The sequence below is a fragment of the Stereum hirsutum genome, assembly GCF_000264905.1.
Source record: "Stereum hirsutum FP-91666 SS1 unplaced genomic scaffold STEHIscaffold_29, whole genome shotgun sequence".
NCBI classification, from domain to species: Eukaryota; Fungi; Basidiomycota; class Agaricomycetes; order Russulales; family Stereaceae; genus Stereum; species Stereum hirsutum.
Window position 1 is genome coordinate 8,901 of NW_006763159.1, and position 15,764 is coordinate 24,664.

Here is a 15,764-nt window from a genome sequence, read left to right on the forward strand (position 1 = left end):
TACTCAAATGTGTATACGCGTAGACTATAGTTAAGTTCGTTTCCTCCGTTAAGTTTGTTTCTGGATACCGGATGGGAATACTTATATTTGAATACCTGTGGATTACAGTAAGTTCATTTCTTCCGTTGAGTGCGTTTCTTCGTGTCGGGGGAGCACACCTACTGTGGTATATGCGTAGACTAAAGTAAGTTGGTTCCTCACTTGGAACTAGCATTGTGTATACACTTGGACTAAGTATGTTAAGTCCGTTTCCTACAGTAAGTTCATTTCCTACAGTAAGTTCGTTTCCTACAGTAAGTTCGTTTCGTCAGTAAGTTCGTTTCTCGACGTAAGTTCGTTTCTCGGCGTAAGTTCGTTTCTCACCGTAAGTTCGTTTCGTGCAGTAGGTTCGTTTCTTGCGTTAGTTTCGTTTCTCACTGTGAGTTCGTTTCTCACTGTAAGTTCGTTTCTAGGCTTGAGTTCGTTTCTCTCAGTAAGTTTGTTTCTTGCGGGGTCCGAGCACAGTAAGTCCGTTTGCTAGTTAAGTTCGTTTGTGCATGCGCTAAGTGTGTGCCTCGGAGAGCCCTTTTTTTGGGGGTCTCTCAAATGAAGATGCTCACAAGGGTATGGGGGCCCTGTTAGGCGCTCCGTCGAAAAAAGCGATGCTACTATGTAGCATCGGGACGCAGGTAGCTAGGCAATACAGTGCATGGCTGGCGGGAAGGCTGCTATGCCGTGCCGTGCCATATCGCCACAGGCGATACACTGGCGTGGCTCGTCTCCAGCACTGTTCTCGGTCACCCCTGTGCCCTCTGCTCGCCTTGCTGTTATTTGTAACCCTAAGGTAGGGTTGGACCTAGGAAACCTAGGAAGTAGTGTTTTCTTCTCATAACCTAAGGGGGAATCGAAAGCTTCAGGCTGAAGTGAGCGAGGAGAGACAATGGACTCAGTTGTAGAAATCTGACGAAAGCGTCCGACGGTGACTCGGACTCCGGTTCTACGTATTCAGACTCACCACGAGTTAGCTGAGGAGAACCACGATCTCCGCATATACACCGTGTGAGAGTCCCCAGGGCCTTAAATTAGGAAGTGCGGATCGAGGGGCAGACATGCACCGTGACGTGCAAACCAGAACGCGCTGTAGCAGGAGTAGCAATTACCTGAGGTGTAAAATCAGTAGATAATGGGATACCGAGGGGGAGCAGATATCGTGACACAGAATAGAACCAGAAACTACGGACATGAGACATCCGGAACGCTCAGTCGGCTTAGGACAAGATGCAACTCAAAGCTCGCCGAAGACTAGAAGAAAGTTCAACATCATTCATCAGCGAGACGACGAAGAGCACTTGTCAGTACTGCAGAGAGAGTAAGCCTGTGATGGTCTGTCGGAATCTGTGAGGTGTATGCCCGCAGTTGTTACGTGTAGAGGGTGTCCCGCCAGTCGTCATCGCTGCAAAGGAGGAGACGGTCTGACTATCCCAGCGATACCACATCTTCTACCCACAGTCCCTTTACCGACCGCGATCTGCTCTTCTTTGACCTTCGAGTATTCTTCCAAGTATCTCCGGAGAATGGAGATAGTCAGAGAAGGAATCTGAGAGAGAAATGAGAGGTAGGGTACTATGAACGTAGGGTGTCCCCTGCCAATAGAAGTTAGGATGCTCGTTCGTGCGTTAAACAGGGTTTTGGGCGCATATATCGGGTCAGGCGTTTCAGGATCTGCACGTAAACGACAAACACAAGAGTGCGGAGCTGAGTTGCGTATGAGCGCCGGAATAGATGTGACCTCCGAGAGTGCAAACGGAAGTTGGAAGAGCGTCCATAGAGGGAGGAGTTCAGAAGAAGCAGAAGAGGGGATCTGACTGAGAACAGGCGAGGTTTTGCTCTTAAGGTCAAGTGGTGGCAGCCAAAGGTGCGGACGTCGGAAAAACTAACCGACGTTTTATTTCCTGCGTATAGCCAGGCTCGTGCGCTGCTACAATTTTAGGGGATAATCAAGCAGCCGCCGTGCAGGGTAAAATCACGCTTGGTGACCTACGAGTAACACTCATCGACGCTTAGCCCCAAGATAGAGATGATTTGCGACTAGAATTGGTGCGGACAGCCTCTGTTTGTATGCCCATTGAATCGCGTTCCGATGGCGTCGAAGGCCGAGACAAATAAAAAAGGAGAGACACTATAATAGATGGTCAGTCAGTGGCGCTACAACCTACGCCTCTTCAATCTGATCCGCAACTCCATCTTCTCCACCAAGCATCACCGCACCCCGCTCACTACAAACAACTCTTAACATCCCCCTTAGCTCTTCCTCGCTCATAAGTCCCGTCTCCTGCTTCTCTCCCTGAACTTGCATGACCCCCTCCCTAAACACCTCCCACCCGTCCTCAACCCTCTCTCGCACATGCTCTATCAGAACATCCGCAGTCCTCTGGTCTTCGACGTAAATCCTTATCCTCGATATCGAATCTTTCAGGGCTGTCTGACATCGGGCTACGAGCTCTTTTTCGACAGACTTTAGGGGCGTGTCAGCCCTTGGACTTTGATCGGACGGGAGCATGCCAGATGTGGATGAGGTGGGTGGAGGTGAGGTGGTTGTGTTGGCGGGAAATGCGGAGGATGATGAGGTGGAGGTGGAGGGCGAGAGAATGAGCGCGCTGGCTGTTCGTTGTGCGTGTGCAAGATATGTGTAGAGCGGATCCGTGACGTTCGACGAGACAAGCTCGATGAGGTCTTGGCATGCTTTGCGGAGGTCGATATCGATTCCCTAAACACGATCACAAGACCCGGCGTAATATTATGGGAGGTAGCATGACGGGAAGTACGTCAGAATAAAATCATGCGACCTGGACAATGTAGAAGGCGTAGAGGAAAGAAAGAAGGAACCAAACGTACATGTCTCGCATCAAGCATACTCTCCTTCCCCCTCGGCATCCCCAAACTCTCGAACAACGAATCCGGTATAAGCGCAGATGTACGACTCAACATCGACGTGAACGCATCTACACCAAGCAAACGAGAACACGTCAAAAAATCAAGAAAAGAGTCATATAGCACGAAACGTACCAGTCATACCGCTCCCTCCAGTCAGCCCTCCCGCCGCTCCAACTCCAACAGCCCCATCTCCTAAAAACCCACTCGCGTTCGTCCCGCCAAATGCATATCCACCGCTGACGCCTTTCACCGCTGCCCCAGTCGCTCCACCCTCTGCCTCTAGACTCTTCACCAATCCTTCCAGCCCCCGCACCATCTCCTTCAGTATCAATAAGTGTCTCACAAGGAAAAGGACAGCGTCCAGCTCTTTTCCGAGGCCTGTCAGCGTTTCTGCGTGCTCCGACTCTGCTCCTGTGGGTGACGTTTTGATTTCGGTTGGCGGGGAGGTCGGACGTAGCGGTGGCGGTGGAGATTGAATTTGGGATTGTGACTTCGCGTGGGCCTTGGACGCTGAAGATTTGGAATGGGATTTCGAGTGCGAGTGTGAGTGGAATGAAGATTGTGATTTGATCACCTCCGAGGCGGAGATTACTGATAGACGACAGAGGTTGAGTGACTCTTGCGCGAGGTCTGCGAAGATCGCTGGCTGTTATGTCCGCATCGCACAACGCCACACCACCACAGACAAGGGGGGAAATCGTCAGCTCAGCCTTATCGTCCACACGCATCTCGACGGAAGAAGGAAGGAAGGAAACGACGAACCTGCACGAACTCAAACAACTGACTCAAAACCCATACCGTCTTCCTTACCGTCGGATACCACGTATTTACCCCTCTCCTCGTCGCTTCCGAAAGCTGGAAAATCTGGCTCAGGCCCAGCTCGATCGACTCGCTGTCTTTGTCTTTCACGATCAGGTTCGTATCGTGCGATTCTAAGGTCATGGAAGGAAATGAGGGAATGGTTGAATAAATGGCGTTGAGGTGGAGGTCGAAGAGAAGACTAACCTCTCACTCTTATCAAAACTCCCGGCCAATCTAGCTCCTCCGTCCCAGCATTAGCATTCGGAATAAACCACCTGATCTCACTCTGCATCACGCTCTGCGCCTTGAATACTAGTCTCATCTGCGCATCCTGAAGAACCATCCTCAACAACCCGCTTATTCGCAAATCGCCCAATCCGTTCTCCTTGTTACTGCTCTTGAAATCCTCGGGAAGATCTGGCGCAATCTCGAGCGAATCATCATCCGAACCAGAGTCTGAGGCCGAGGGAGAGGTGGATGATTCCGCAGCGGTGATCGAAGGCCCGTCGAGCGCCATGAGTGCCTGTAGTACGGTGCATACCTCACAGAGCGCACCGAGCTTCTGTTCGTGGAGGATCCGAGGACGGAGGTCGTCGTAGAGGTAGTCGCAGAGGGATTCGAGGTAGGCGCTGTGGGTATTCGTGGTTGATTTGTTGCGTGCGTGGGTGCGTTGTTTTTTAGTTGGAAGGTGGATAGTTGATGGATCGAGTGTGTTGTGCGTTCGTAGAGTTCGAGAGTAGATCGATGAAGACAGTATAGCGTAGTGGCGTCGGTTGAAAAGATGGAGCAAGTACGAAGAAAAAAGAAAGTTGTTAGTGAACGCCGAATCGAATAATGAGGTACGAAAAGATGAACAAGAACGAAAATCCCAAATATAGTCAGAGCAAACGAAATCGATCGTGAGGTGTGGATTTTAGGGAAAATACATGGAGGAAAGGAAATTGAACGCACTAAAGCTCCTCTTCCCCAGAATCAAAGAAAGATCGATAAAGCTCCCACTCGTCCGTGCAGAGCTGTTTCAGGTAGCTGCATCCTGCCCTCGTCTACCGCCATGCCCAACCCATTCCAGTCGGCCCATTCGTCCATCCATTGGGTCGTTTGTTCGTTGATCCATTCGGCGATGCAATATGACCAGGCATGTGTACGTGCGGTTAATGCATTCATGAAAATCGTCCCAATTGGATTCACGGGGAGTGGTCATGGGCGTTCATAAATCAACGGAAAGTCAGTCACGTCCACCTTTGGTCCATCTCAAACGGCACAGAAAAATAGGATTTCGAACTATCGATAAGGTGGTACTCAATAGAATATAGGATGCAACAGGAGGGTAGCAGAAAGGACGATAAAGAAACGGTGCGAACAGAGACGGACGTACCACCTCGACGAGCTCCCCCCTCCCCACCTCTAATCCCCTCACTTCTTCCACCAACCTCCTAACCACGATCCCTTTCCTCGCTGCAAACCACGCCGTGTGGCATATTCCTAGAACGTACACACAACAAACAGATCGGTAAGCACTGGTACTAACACATTTCATCGTCAACGCTCGACAGCCAAACCGATGTCGAGAAGAAAGCGCACAAAGAAGGCGTGTGCCCAAACGCTCCCACAGGGATGAAGGCCACCAAGAATCGAGTCAGGACTAACGTAGACACAAAACATACCTGCAAGAGAGCCGAAAGCTGGTCAGGATGGGACGCTGCTCGTCGCTCGAGTTCTGAGAGGAGGGGAGCGAGTTGATGCGAGACGGATTGAAAGCGGGTGTAAAGGAGATGTTGTTATGCTGTCGAGGATACGTCCTGTACGAAGAAAGAGACGCGTCATACGATTAGTGCTTATCAAAGAGGGAGATTTCGAGCGCAGTTGAGGGGGAGGGAGGGAAGAAGTAACAGGATATTACGATTGAAGTTGGGAGGACACTGTGGCGTAATGTAGTGTGGCGCAGGTATGATGGACATGGTCTCTAGAGAGAACATACCTTCTCTGATAATCGTCGTGTGATATCTTGCGTGAGCGCGCGTAAAGATCCAACGAGAAACATCTTGATGAGCGTCATTGCGCGGGTCATACACTGTTGGAACCGGAGGAGGTAGAGCTCTGCTTCGCGGAAGTGGCGCTATATTCGGACAGGGTCAGCAATTAAGACAAGTCGAGGGCGCATATGGAGAAGATATGAGACTAGGAAATTGAACGTACGTGGGCCTTGAGAAAGTCGATACATACGTCGACGCGTTCGACCATATACAGGAAGTCGGTCTGAAGAACAAGCGAGTCGCCCGGATGGTTCAGCATCCTCGTCGCGTGCTCCAATTCCTGGAAATAATCCAGTCTTTGACCGATCGCATCCTGAAGCTCTACCAACCGATCCTACACCAACCAAAGAAACACATCAGCTCTCCACATCCACCTGCCAAACTACGAACAACTCACCCTTTCCTCCAACAACCTCTGGCAAGCCTCCTGTAAGCTCCTTCCACCTTCCTCCACACTCCTCCACCCCTTCAACATCCCCTCAACCTCCTCGTCGACTTCTTCTATCCTCCCCACCAACATCTCACAAACGCCCAACCAGTCCTCGACCCTTTTCAAATGTTCCCTGAAATGTGATTCCTGGCTATGCGCAACCGACCTATCGATGAGGGCGAACCAATCGTAGAACTGTTGCGGAGTTTGGATGGGCGCTGTGGGGTGGAGGTGAGAGTATGGGTGTGGTGTGGAGACTGTGGAGGTGGCAGAGGAGAAACCGGGAAAGCGGGCGGAGGTGGAGATAGATGTTACGGAGGGAGGGATACCGGGCGTTGAAGATCGCGATGGAGGTCCGAATTTGACAGAGCGGAGGGGCGTCGAAGCTCGAGAGCTAGCTTCTTCTACCGTAAACTATAGACCGTTGCCAGTTTGTAGCTTCAGCTATGGAGGAGAGTGAGAAGGTGTCGTAAGAAAGACAAACCTTGAACGGCAACGAAGGTCTGTCGAGTGCAGCTTTTACTGCTGCTACGCTCGTGTTCTCGAGCTCTCCTAGAGGCGCCTTGAATTCCCATTCTTCGAGCGAAACGGACGGTTTGCTGCTCGATGGTTGCGGGCTGTTGGGCGAATGGAGGTGAGGTGGCGGGCCTCGCCGGTTCGACGGACGCGTCGTCGTCATTCGCTTTTATGCTAGTTCTCTACAAGCTGCGGCCGGTACAATGGGTATTTTAATGATAATGGATTAGACGGTCTCAACAGGCGAAGGAATGGACGCAGTTGAACGTTGATGGTGACAAGGCGGCAGTGATGATGAAACACTCGCAGTGGACGATCTAATCTTATCGCCAGAGATGTGGCGCTCGCTTTTCCACGTTTCCCGATGAAGCGAGATCACCCAACTCTCTCTCGTACCACCACCGTCAAGCCCAGTACCATTTTCTGACTCTGTCTGTGGTCGTATCTGCGAGAGATCCACTGAGCCAGAAACTATGTCTTTTTATGTGGAGATCACTCACCGCTCGTACTATCCCGGGATGCATCTCTGTGTTTAAATCTACCGTTTTACTTCCTCAGGCGACAGTGACTGTTTACCTTGCTCGCTGTTTTCTGGACTTGTAGCATTGGCGCCTGCCCATGAGGCAACATAATGAGGATGGAGTAGATCTGTACTCCCGTTCCTCCCACTCAGGTTCTGTCAGTGCATGAATCTGAACAAGCTATGTAATCTCATCTGTCCATCCGTCACTCGCGATCGTGGATCCCGCGTTTGCGGACTAGAAAATTAGATCCTTGGGATTCCGCGCTGCCCCTCGACAGCAAGTAGACGATGCAGTTGCTCTTATAGTCTCTGGACGTGGATTCAGTCGATGGCGACGTTCAATTTTCTCGCGTTCGGTTCATGGTCGGGCATGTATGTTGATTTTTTCACTTCCTCTCAAAGTACCAGAGGCACTCCTGCGCCTGAAAGAGGGTTTCCTTCGCTTCCTTCATCGTCTCGAGGTCGGCTTCGCGCTGGCCCCGGGTGAATATAGATGTTCGCCCTGCCCTTGCTGGAGAGGACATAGCCTTCCTACCGTCCCGAAACGGCCAACACAGCTGTCCCATGTAGCATTTCCAAGGAGCTTATGTGTACACGCAGATAGCGTTCCTAACGGGGGATACTTACTACGCTCGATCGATGTCGATTATCATCCCATCTTTGAACAGGACGACTGGTACGCAATGCGCATACACCACCCTCGCGTATATTCTTCGATCTGTGGTTGGCTTGGGAGTGTTTGATACTGACATTTTCGTGTCCGGGGCAGTGTCCAGCCTTGCATCCTCCGTCCTGTTTCTTGCATTGCTGAGGATTCCTCCGATCGTGGGGAATAGCCAAATTTTCACAGAGGCTGCTTCTTGCAGCGTTCTGGTGCTTAATACTTAGGAGAAGGGCCACGTCTCAATGCCGCGAGGGCGGACACCGGACGCGTTGGCCCTGGGGCAAGTCTGCAATACCGTTCACAGGGTACACCTTGTTCACCGGGCTATCCGGACACCTGGTAATGTTCTTACCAGTTAAGTTGAATCGATAACGATCGTGCCTTCGCGATATACAACTGTGTTTTATTTTTTCTCTGCATGGGACGCCACAGCATTCTGTGACGCCTACTTCTCAGACAATCTTGACTAGAGGGTCTTTACTTCAAGCAGCATCGTGTGTTTCACTGGTACTACCGAACACTTCTACCGATGCGATGTATCTCATGCGCTTCTTGAATTAGGACAACTGACTTCTACATAGTGACGCGAGTGGTCGATTAGCGGTCCTCATGAGATAGGAACGACGACAGAGAAATCGATGCGCGATACTGTGCCCTAGAGAGGAAGTCAACCATCCTGGAGGTCTCTCATGTTGGGAGCACAGGTTCACTGCCCTACTAGGCGCATACAACAACTGCGGCACTCACTACTCAGGCAGACCTCATCTCTCGACAGTGCCTTCGGAAGCCAAGTCAGGTTATACCTCACAAGCAAACACGCTGCCTCCATGGTGAGCGATTGCTTTCCGAGTGCAGCGATTGATCTCGCGGCGCGCCTTCTCTATGAATTCTCTCCATCATTTCGTGTCCACGGCCCTTCCAAACTCGGACGAGTCTCAATCGGAAGCGGTGGGAAACAAGCTATACAGCCGTGCGAGCTCGGTGTTCCCAGATACTTAAAGTCTGACGGATCGCAAAAGGTAGACAGACTAACTGAACTGGATTTTCGCAGATGCAGGACGAGTGAGTCCCCGAGTGATGACTGCTTAGTACGTTTCTGGGGTCCTTCGGGCACTGATTCGTTGTTTGTTACAGGGCTTATACGCGCAGCACCTTTCCAATACATCCACCTCCTGCTCCAAATCATGGATTTACTCCGGCGTTCGGCCGGTCATTCATGCTTGTCGTTCGTACCATGTCCGACTGGTTCGAGGTGGGCGCTCAATCGTCGTCCGCTAAGTCTGCTGCACCCTCAGACCAGGACGAACCTGTCATCTGCCTTTGCATCGAGCTCCAGTCCGGCCTCGAAGCGCTCTTTCATCTATTGAGAGCTAAGTTCGAGGACGACGGTTACGACCCTCGTCTCCTCCCAATATTCCCAGCCTCCTCGAGCACAAGTCCGGAATCCGGCGCGGAACCTAGTCCACATCCCTCGCTCATTCCAACAGACCTCGCCCTCTCTGTTGTCGACACTCGTATTTATTTCGACGATCTCACTAGCCCCGGCTCATTGCACGGTTTCCGCCGCCTCCCTCATACGTGCTCCCCAAACATAGACGCGCTCTACCCTATAATCTGCGCAGCCACCCATTGGTATTACCATCTTCGGCATCAGCCTGCAGATGCGAAGAGGAATCTAACGAGAACGAGCATAGGAGAGGGTAGTGGAAAGGTGACTCTGGAAATGGTGGTGTTAGAGGCAGGTGAAGGACACGATCGGTCGCTCATGCCGCTGCTCTTTCCGGTAAAGAGCGTGGAAGTGAGTGTGAACGGTGGAACGGACAGTAGTGGAGGTAGTCCGGGTAAAGAGAAAAGCCTCGAAGACGACACGTATGATCCAGAGACGGCAGGAACCTACAACTGTTTCCCGTTCATGGAGGTCGAGGCAGACGAGCTCACACTCTATGGACAAAAGATCGTCAACAATTCGGAGTACGCCTTATATCCTGCCTTATTTCACTTCGACAACAGTGAATTCAGCATCGGTACGCCCACGCAATACTTGTTACCGCCTACCTGTGTGCTAGGGTTGACTTCTCAATGCCGCACTTTCTCGTTTTATAGCAGAGTACTACCTCCCGCCGACAGCCGCCTACACTTCTAGCCCAGACCCGCCTCTGATTGCAAACGGCCTCACCATCGGCTACGGCACGAGCGATCTTTCGCCTCATGTCTACTTCCTTCTGCTCAATGAAGACCTCGATATCGGATACTTGAAACTGATCCTCACCACGAAATACGTCGACCTGTCTCATATAGAACAGACGTCACCGTTCGAGGGAGCAAACGCGGCTCGGCTGGCTCCACTGAATAGTGGTACCAGGGGTGGTGATCCACGGCATTTGGTAGGGAGAGAAGAGAGGCGCAGATTGAAGAGTTCGTTTTGGGACGAGATCACCTATGTGCTTGTACAAAGGCGGCCCGTGGACGGAAGTAGGCCCACTCTGTGGAGGTGATGCTCTCTCTAGAAATGACGGGGTTTGAGGCAATCCCAGCGCACTTTACCTGTCGATGTTTAGAGCACTACTTTACGAGAGGGGAGGGTGTACATAAAATGTGGCTCGTGACAAAGTAGGTGGCGCAAAAGAAGAAGAGGTCTGAGAGCACGAAAGCGCGAAGCCAGAGCAAAACACAGTCAAAAACAAAACCCAACCAAAAAAAATTGAGAATGACCATCGAGGAAGAGGGGTACTACACAACTTCGCATTAGTACTAACTCTGAGGTCGAGATCAAGAAGGAAAGGCTTACATCAATCGTCCTCATGCTTTCGATTGCGGAATCCCCAGAAGTCCTCCGCATCCGCGACCATAGGCGCCATGTTCTTCAGCAGCGACGCCGTAGTCGGATCCCAGTGTTGATACATCTTGTCCCACCCCCTCGACGCAGAAAGCAACGCGTCCCAGATCGCTTGATCTTGCTTGGCAATGACTGCAAGCACCTCTGGGCTTAGACCCGCGATCCAAATATCGTAAGACGTGAAGTTGCCCTGTTTCTGAGTTTGAACGTAGCGAATGGCGGGGCGTGCGGCCGCCAAAGCGAACACGACTCGTATGATTGGCGTTTCAAGCGTCTGCTTAGGACCGATAAAGCCCATCGAGACGGGATCCATCTTGTCGAAAAGTAAGGGTTCGACTGTTGCAGTGTAGTGTGTGTCGTTTTTGACCTGGATGATAATCAAACCTCTCGTCTTTTGAACCACGACCGCGTTCCCACGGACCGTGATTAACGCCGCGTCGTATCCGCCTTGACTGTTAGCAGCCATTATCGCCGCGCATCGGGCAATGAATCCCTTGGTGGTTTCCTCGTCGAGGTTGTTCTGCTGTTGCCGCTTCACGAAGTGGTTGAAGTGAAGATTGACTTCGGCAAACGCTTTTTCGAGGGTGACGTTCTTATCGTTTGAATCTCTATAAACGGATGGCTTGATCCTCAGGACGTCGCAGAAGCGCTCACTTTCCTTGGACGGCCTGGTAACGAGCGCCTCCAGGAATGGAACGACGCCAAAAACACCGTCCTGGATGCGCAGCCTTTGCTGGCTGACGACGCGGTCCCGAGCCATGGTGAGAGCGAGCAGGGCCACGAGCTCACCACGATCGCCCTGGTGCACAGAAAAGCCTGTAAGGACGCGAGAAAGAGCCGCTGGAGCGTGGAATCGGATTCTGCTGTTGTTCATGAGGAGGTAGGCGCCTTCTGAGACGATCGGCTCCGATGGGTTGAGCGACGTAAATTTACGGAAAGACTCGTCGACCGACAGGCAAACGCGCATGTGATTGGCGATTTGATCCCGCTCGTCTCTGGTCGATTCGGTCGAGGTGGACGACATGAACTCGATAGGCAGGCGGGCGGATAAACATGCTAGTTCCTGTTTGGGACTAAGCTCAGAGGGCCAAGATGCGAGGTCAAATTTGATCAGCTTTTTGGCCGCAAACTCGACCAGAGACTTCAGAAGCTCTTCGCGCTCCATTTCTTCAAGCTGCAGGCCTGCTGCGTAACGAGAAGCAAAGCTACGGGCACCATGAGCTTGACGAACGAAAATTCATAAGGAGATACTCACAGAGGACGACCAAGACGAGCTTTATAAGCTAGAGAAGACACATATGACAAATCCATTTGATTGGGGAAGGGGGCGGCGCACTGATCCCAGCCAAGAGCACAGAATGGAGGAATTAAAACGAGCTCTCCGCTCTGCAACCGATCAGAATCGTCGTCTTCTTTAGGCAAAACAAATTGGGTGATCTTGCCGGTGGTGGAGAGGAAAATGGCGAACAGAGGCAAGTCGCGGCAGGACCGCAGAATCTTGCGAAGATGAGAGAATGGGGATAAGACTATCGGAGCAGTCGGTTGCGCATCGGGTCTGGAGAGTGAATGAGCTTCGTCGAAAGCCAAGTAGACGATAGGAGCGTCTAGCTTCTTGTTTGAAAAGCCCCAATGGCGGATCAGAGACTCTGCCTTCGCTACGACAGAACGATCCGCTGTCAAAGTGCGAATCAAATTTCTCGTTAGAACGGCATTGGGGACCCAACGAGAAGCCCATTTACCTGCGCTGGCGAACTGTATCTGGATGGGGGAGGATCCTCTCTTCATGAACGTGAGCGCTGAGCGAGCTTTGAGCGCACGAGCGGCGTCGTCGGACAGCTACAATATGAGAGGTCAGCATACGCCTCCAGGCGAGAGCAGATTTGTACTAAGCTACCTGTTGAGCCCGATTGACCACGTCTTCGTAGAATTTCACGCGGTATTCGCCTTGAGCGCGCACTGTTTGGCCCTCGGTCATCATTTCCCGAAACCACGCAGCGCCTTCGTTACGAAGCCAAGCAAGCCTGGTTTCATGGCTATCACCTTGGATAAGCATGGCAGCCACGATAACCTTCTCGCATTTCTCGAGCAGCGCGAACATGAAGGCGTTCATGTGAGCCCATAGTAAATCCGGGCTCATAGAGCTGAGGTATCCGGGCTCAAGAAAGTCATACACCCGTTCGTCGGAAGCAGGAAAGCCTGGAGCATAAAAAAGTTGGTGCGTCATTGCGAGCGGACAATGTTGGGCGTGCGCACCTCCAGCTCTAGGTTTCCTGAGATTTATCGGTATGACAAAATCGTGCTTGCTGAACTCGTCGACAGTTTTCGACTTTCCTGTTCCGGTTGATTGAACGATGGCGCAGTGAGGCGCATAAGAGTTGGTGATGCTCGTCTGATAGTGCATGATGTGGCTTTTCAGCGCGACATGAGCGCGGCCTGCGAAGCGTTGCTTCCAGGAATTTTCCGTAGCTGGAGACGACGTATTATTGAACGAGCAGAAAACGCAATAGCAGTATCGTCACTGACCTTTTACGCTCGCCTCGTATAGATAGTCGCCTGGCTTGCCTTGGATATTGGACATGTCATGCGGAATTTCACGCCTGAGAAGCACTGCAACTCCGTGAGATGTAGCGACGATGATGCGATCAATTGCTTGGATCCTAGTACTCACCCAAGCGCCGTATATCCTTGAATCCTTTCCCCTCGACCCACGATCTATCGATCATCTCGCCCAGTCGAGGATGCTGTGATATCAATTCTTTTGCCTTTGTGGCATTGAGATCCAACGTCCCCTCGCCTGCAGCAGTTGCACATATTTTGGCCAAGATATCCGGGCAGTAGTCACGGCCGCTGCTCTCATCCTGAAGAGACTGTCCAGGTATAATGAACCCGTGACGCATCAATAGTTCTAGGGCCTCCGATTCCATCACATCCTTATCCAGTCGTCGATGGCCCTCATCGGTGATGGTGTCGTGCGTGATGAATCGCAGATGTTGAGCAGCATTGGACGCTTGAGACACCCCATATTCTGCATTCGAAGCATCAGAGGGGATGTCAGGTTGCGATTCGTCGCTGGATCGTGTGTCGGACATTGACTGAAAGGGTCTGATTATGAGGAAAGACGAGAAAGATACAGAGCAGTGTAGTCCGCACGAGCGAAGCCAGACGTCAGGACGCAAGGAAGAGGCTCAGGATAGTCGGAACATCGGGTTTCGTGGTGTCAAGACTTCGGAATATCCCGCGCGTAATGCCACCGCGCCACAATACAAATCCAAGCTGTGTCATCTTTCCACTTCAACCATGCCCAGTGAAAAGTCGGAAAATTTACTGTGAGTAAAGGCGATTCATTATGATCCAAAATGATCGTGTCCACTGCGAGGCTTTTCCCCTCTTCCCTGACCTCGCTCGTTGCTCGTTCGTCTTCTAGCAGTTATCATGGCGCCACTGAAAGATGCAAGCTGTCAACACCATCACGGGCGACTCAGAATGGATTATGAATGCATCTGAGAATTTCGCGTCTCGGCTGGACGCTGAAGATGCCGACTTCTGAGCCTCGAGACTTGGCAGATATTAGATGTTATCTGCTGCTTGAATTTCAAGGGAACTAGCCAATCAGACACTTGGCTTTCAGTGAGGCTCCACTCAGAATTCAAAGAGCAGATAACTTCTATTACGGACGTGACTCTCATCCGGGAGACGCCTATGGTCGTTGCCCCACCCTCGTCCTCAGTTCGGCCTGGTGGGTCTTTCACTCTCCATTCTCTCTGTCTATCTCTCACCTCCGGTCATTCCGTTTGCAAAGGCTTCGTCGGCTGTCTTTCTATTGATGGTGAGTAGGTCTTTGCTGGCGGTGTTCAACAGGAAGATGAATGGGAGTTTGGCGTTTCCATATAGATCGTGACAGATTAGAGCGCCGCCGATCCTAAAATTGCAATCTAAGGAAGGCGGCCGCCCGTGCTTTTCTCTGTTGAACTGCATGTCCAAGTAGCTCCTACTCGAAATACTCAGTGTCCTCGACGGCAAACTTGGAAAGCAAAGTTACAATTATTATATACAAGTCCGATATTACAACAGTATACAAAACTCAGCCACGCATCAAACCTCAGAGTGAACGCGAACGATCCATACGCAGACGGGTAGGATAGTGCAAAACACGACACGCTAGGTATAAATAACGAATTCGACTTATCTGACCGGCCAACCGACCACTTGCAAATGAAACTCAACCACGGTGACCACGTATTTCGACGGGTGCACGAAGCGACCGAATGGACCAACACGACACCAAAAACTATTATTACACAGACGAGTGAGTGAATGAGCTAGCTGAAAGAAAAGAAAAAAAAAAAGGAAGAGTAGATACGTATGATTGGATGTGGAACTGGAATAGAATGGAGAACGAGTGCAGGCAGACCGGACAGACAGGCGAACGGACAGTTGGGAGAAGAGCTGAGTTATGTACAGTATTGAGTGGAATGTGACGGAATGGATGGTAGAGAGATAGAGGAAGAGAAAAAGAGACGGGATGGCGACGAGATTGATATCGTATCGTATTGTACTGATTGCGACAACAACGGTGCGGTGATGGGCCACATAAGTGTGGGTGGATGGACAGATGTATGAATGAATGGATGGATGGGAGACTAATAATATGCACATGTCAGAACAGGAGAAAGAATGAGAGCGAGAAAGAAACGAGAAAGCGTGTGGAACATGGATAATACAACCGAGGAGGGGCAACGGACTCGGATAGCGTGCAGTGTGGAGGAGAATGAGGATGCATGGATGATTAGAAACAAATGAAATAATGATCAAGAACGAGACCGAGAGGAAACCGATGTGAATATGACGATGAGGGAAGCACGGCACTGATGAGGACCGAGCGAGCCACACGAGGAGCGGAAATTAGATGGTAAAGAGAGGCAAAGTCGAGTCGAGCATAGAGCAAAATGAGCCGGACGGAGAATATACACGAGATCGGAATGAAATAAGGACAGCTTAAACACAATAGGGGTGGTGATGAATCCGGGATGCTCCTCACGAAGATGAGG

At 51.2% G+C, this 15,764-nt stretch overlaps 3 protein-coding genes across 3 annotated transcripts; 1 reads left to right on the plus strand and 2 right to left on the minus strand.

Moving 5' to 3' along the window:
* Positions 1 to 2,191: 2,191 nt before the first annotated feature.
* On the minus strand, positions 2,192 to 6,856 carry STEHIDRAFT_163865 (Sec34-domain-containing protein; the record flags this gene model as incomplete). Its single annotated transcript, XM_007311596.1, has 10 exons — positions 2,192 to 2,746; positions 2,875 to 2,981; positions 3,046 to 3,559; positions 3,676 to 3,845; positions 3,919 to 4,343; positions 5,379 to 5,497; positions 5,693 to 5,830; positions 5,911 to 6,081; positions 6,145 to 6,591; positions 6,662 to 6,856. The coding sequence occupies 10 exons, from the start codon at positions 6,854 to 6,856 to the stop codon at positions 2,192 to 2,194; spliced, it is 2,841 nt and encodes a 946-aa protein (XP_007311658.1).
* Positions 6,857 to 9,114: 2,258 nt separating this feature from the next.
* Positions 9,115 to 10,375, plus strand: STEHIDRAFT_163866 (uncharacterized protein; the record flags this gene model as incomplete). Its single annotated transcript, XM_007311597.1, has 2 exons — positions 9,115 to 9,904; positions 9,984 to 10,375. 2 exons carry the CDS (start codon positions 9,115 to 9,117, stop codon positions 10,373 to 10,375), a joined length of 1,182 nt encoding a protein of 393 aa, XP_007311659.1.
* Positions 10,376 to 10,386: 11 nt separating this feature from the next.
* On the minus strand, positions 10,387 to 13,855 carry STEHIDRAFT_126572 (uncharacterized protein). The gene is made up of 8 exons (XM_007311598.1): positions 13,385 to 13,855; positions 13,240 to 13,323; positions 12,970 to 13,182; positions 12,611 to 12,912; positions 12,456 to 12,552; positions 11,972 to 12,389; positions 10,669 to 11,921; positions 10,387 to 10,610 (listed from the first exon to the last, which is right to left on the minus strand). The coding sequence occupies exons 1-7, from the start codon at positions 13,803 to 13,805 to the stop codon at positions 10,670 to 10,672; spliced, it is 2,787 nt and encodes a 928-aa protein (XP_007311660.1). The 5' UTR covers positions 13,806 to 13,855; the 3' UTR covers positions 10,387 to 10,610; position 10,669.
* Between the last annotated feature and the right edge of the window lie 1,909 nt (positions 13,856 to 15,764).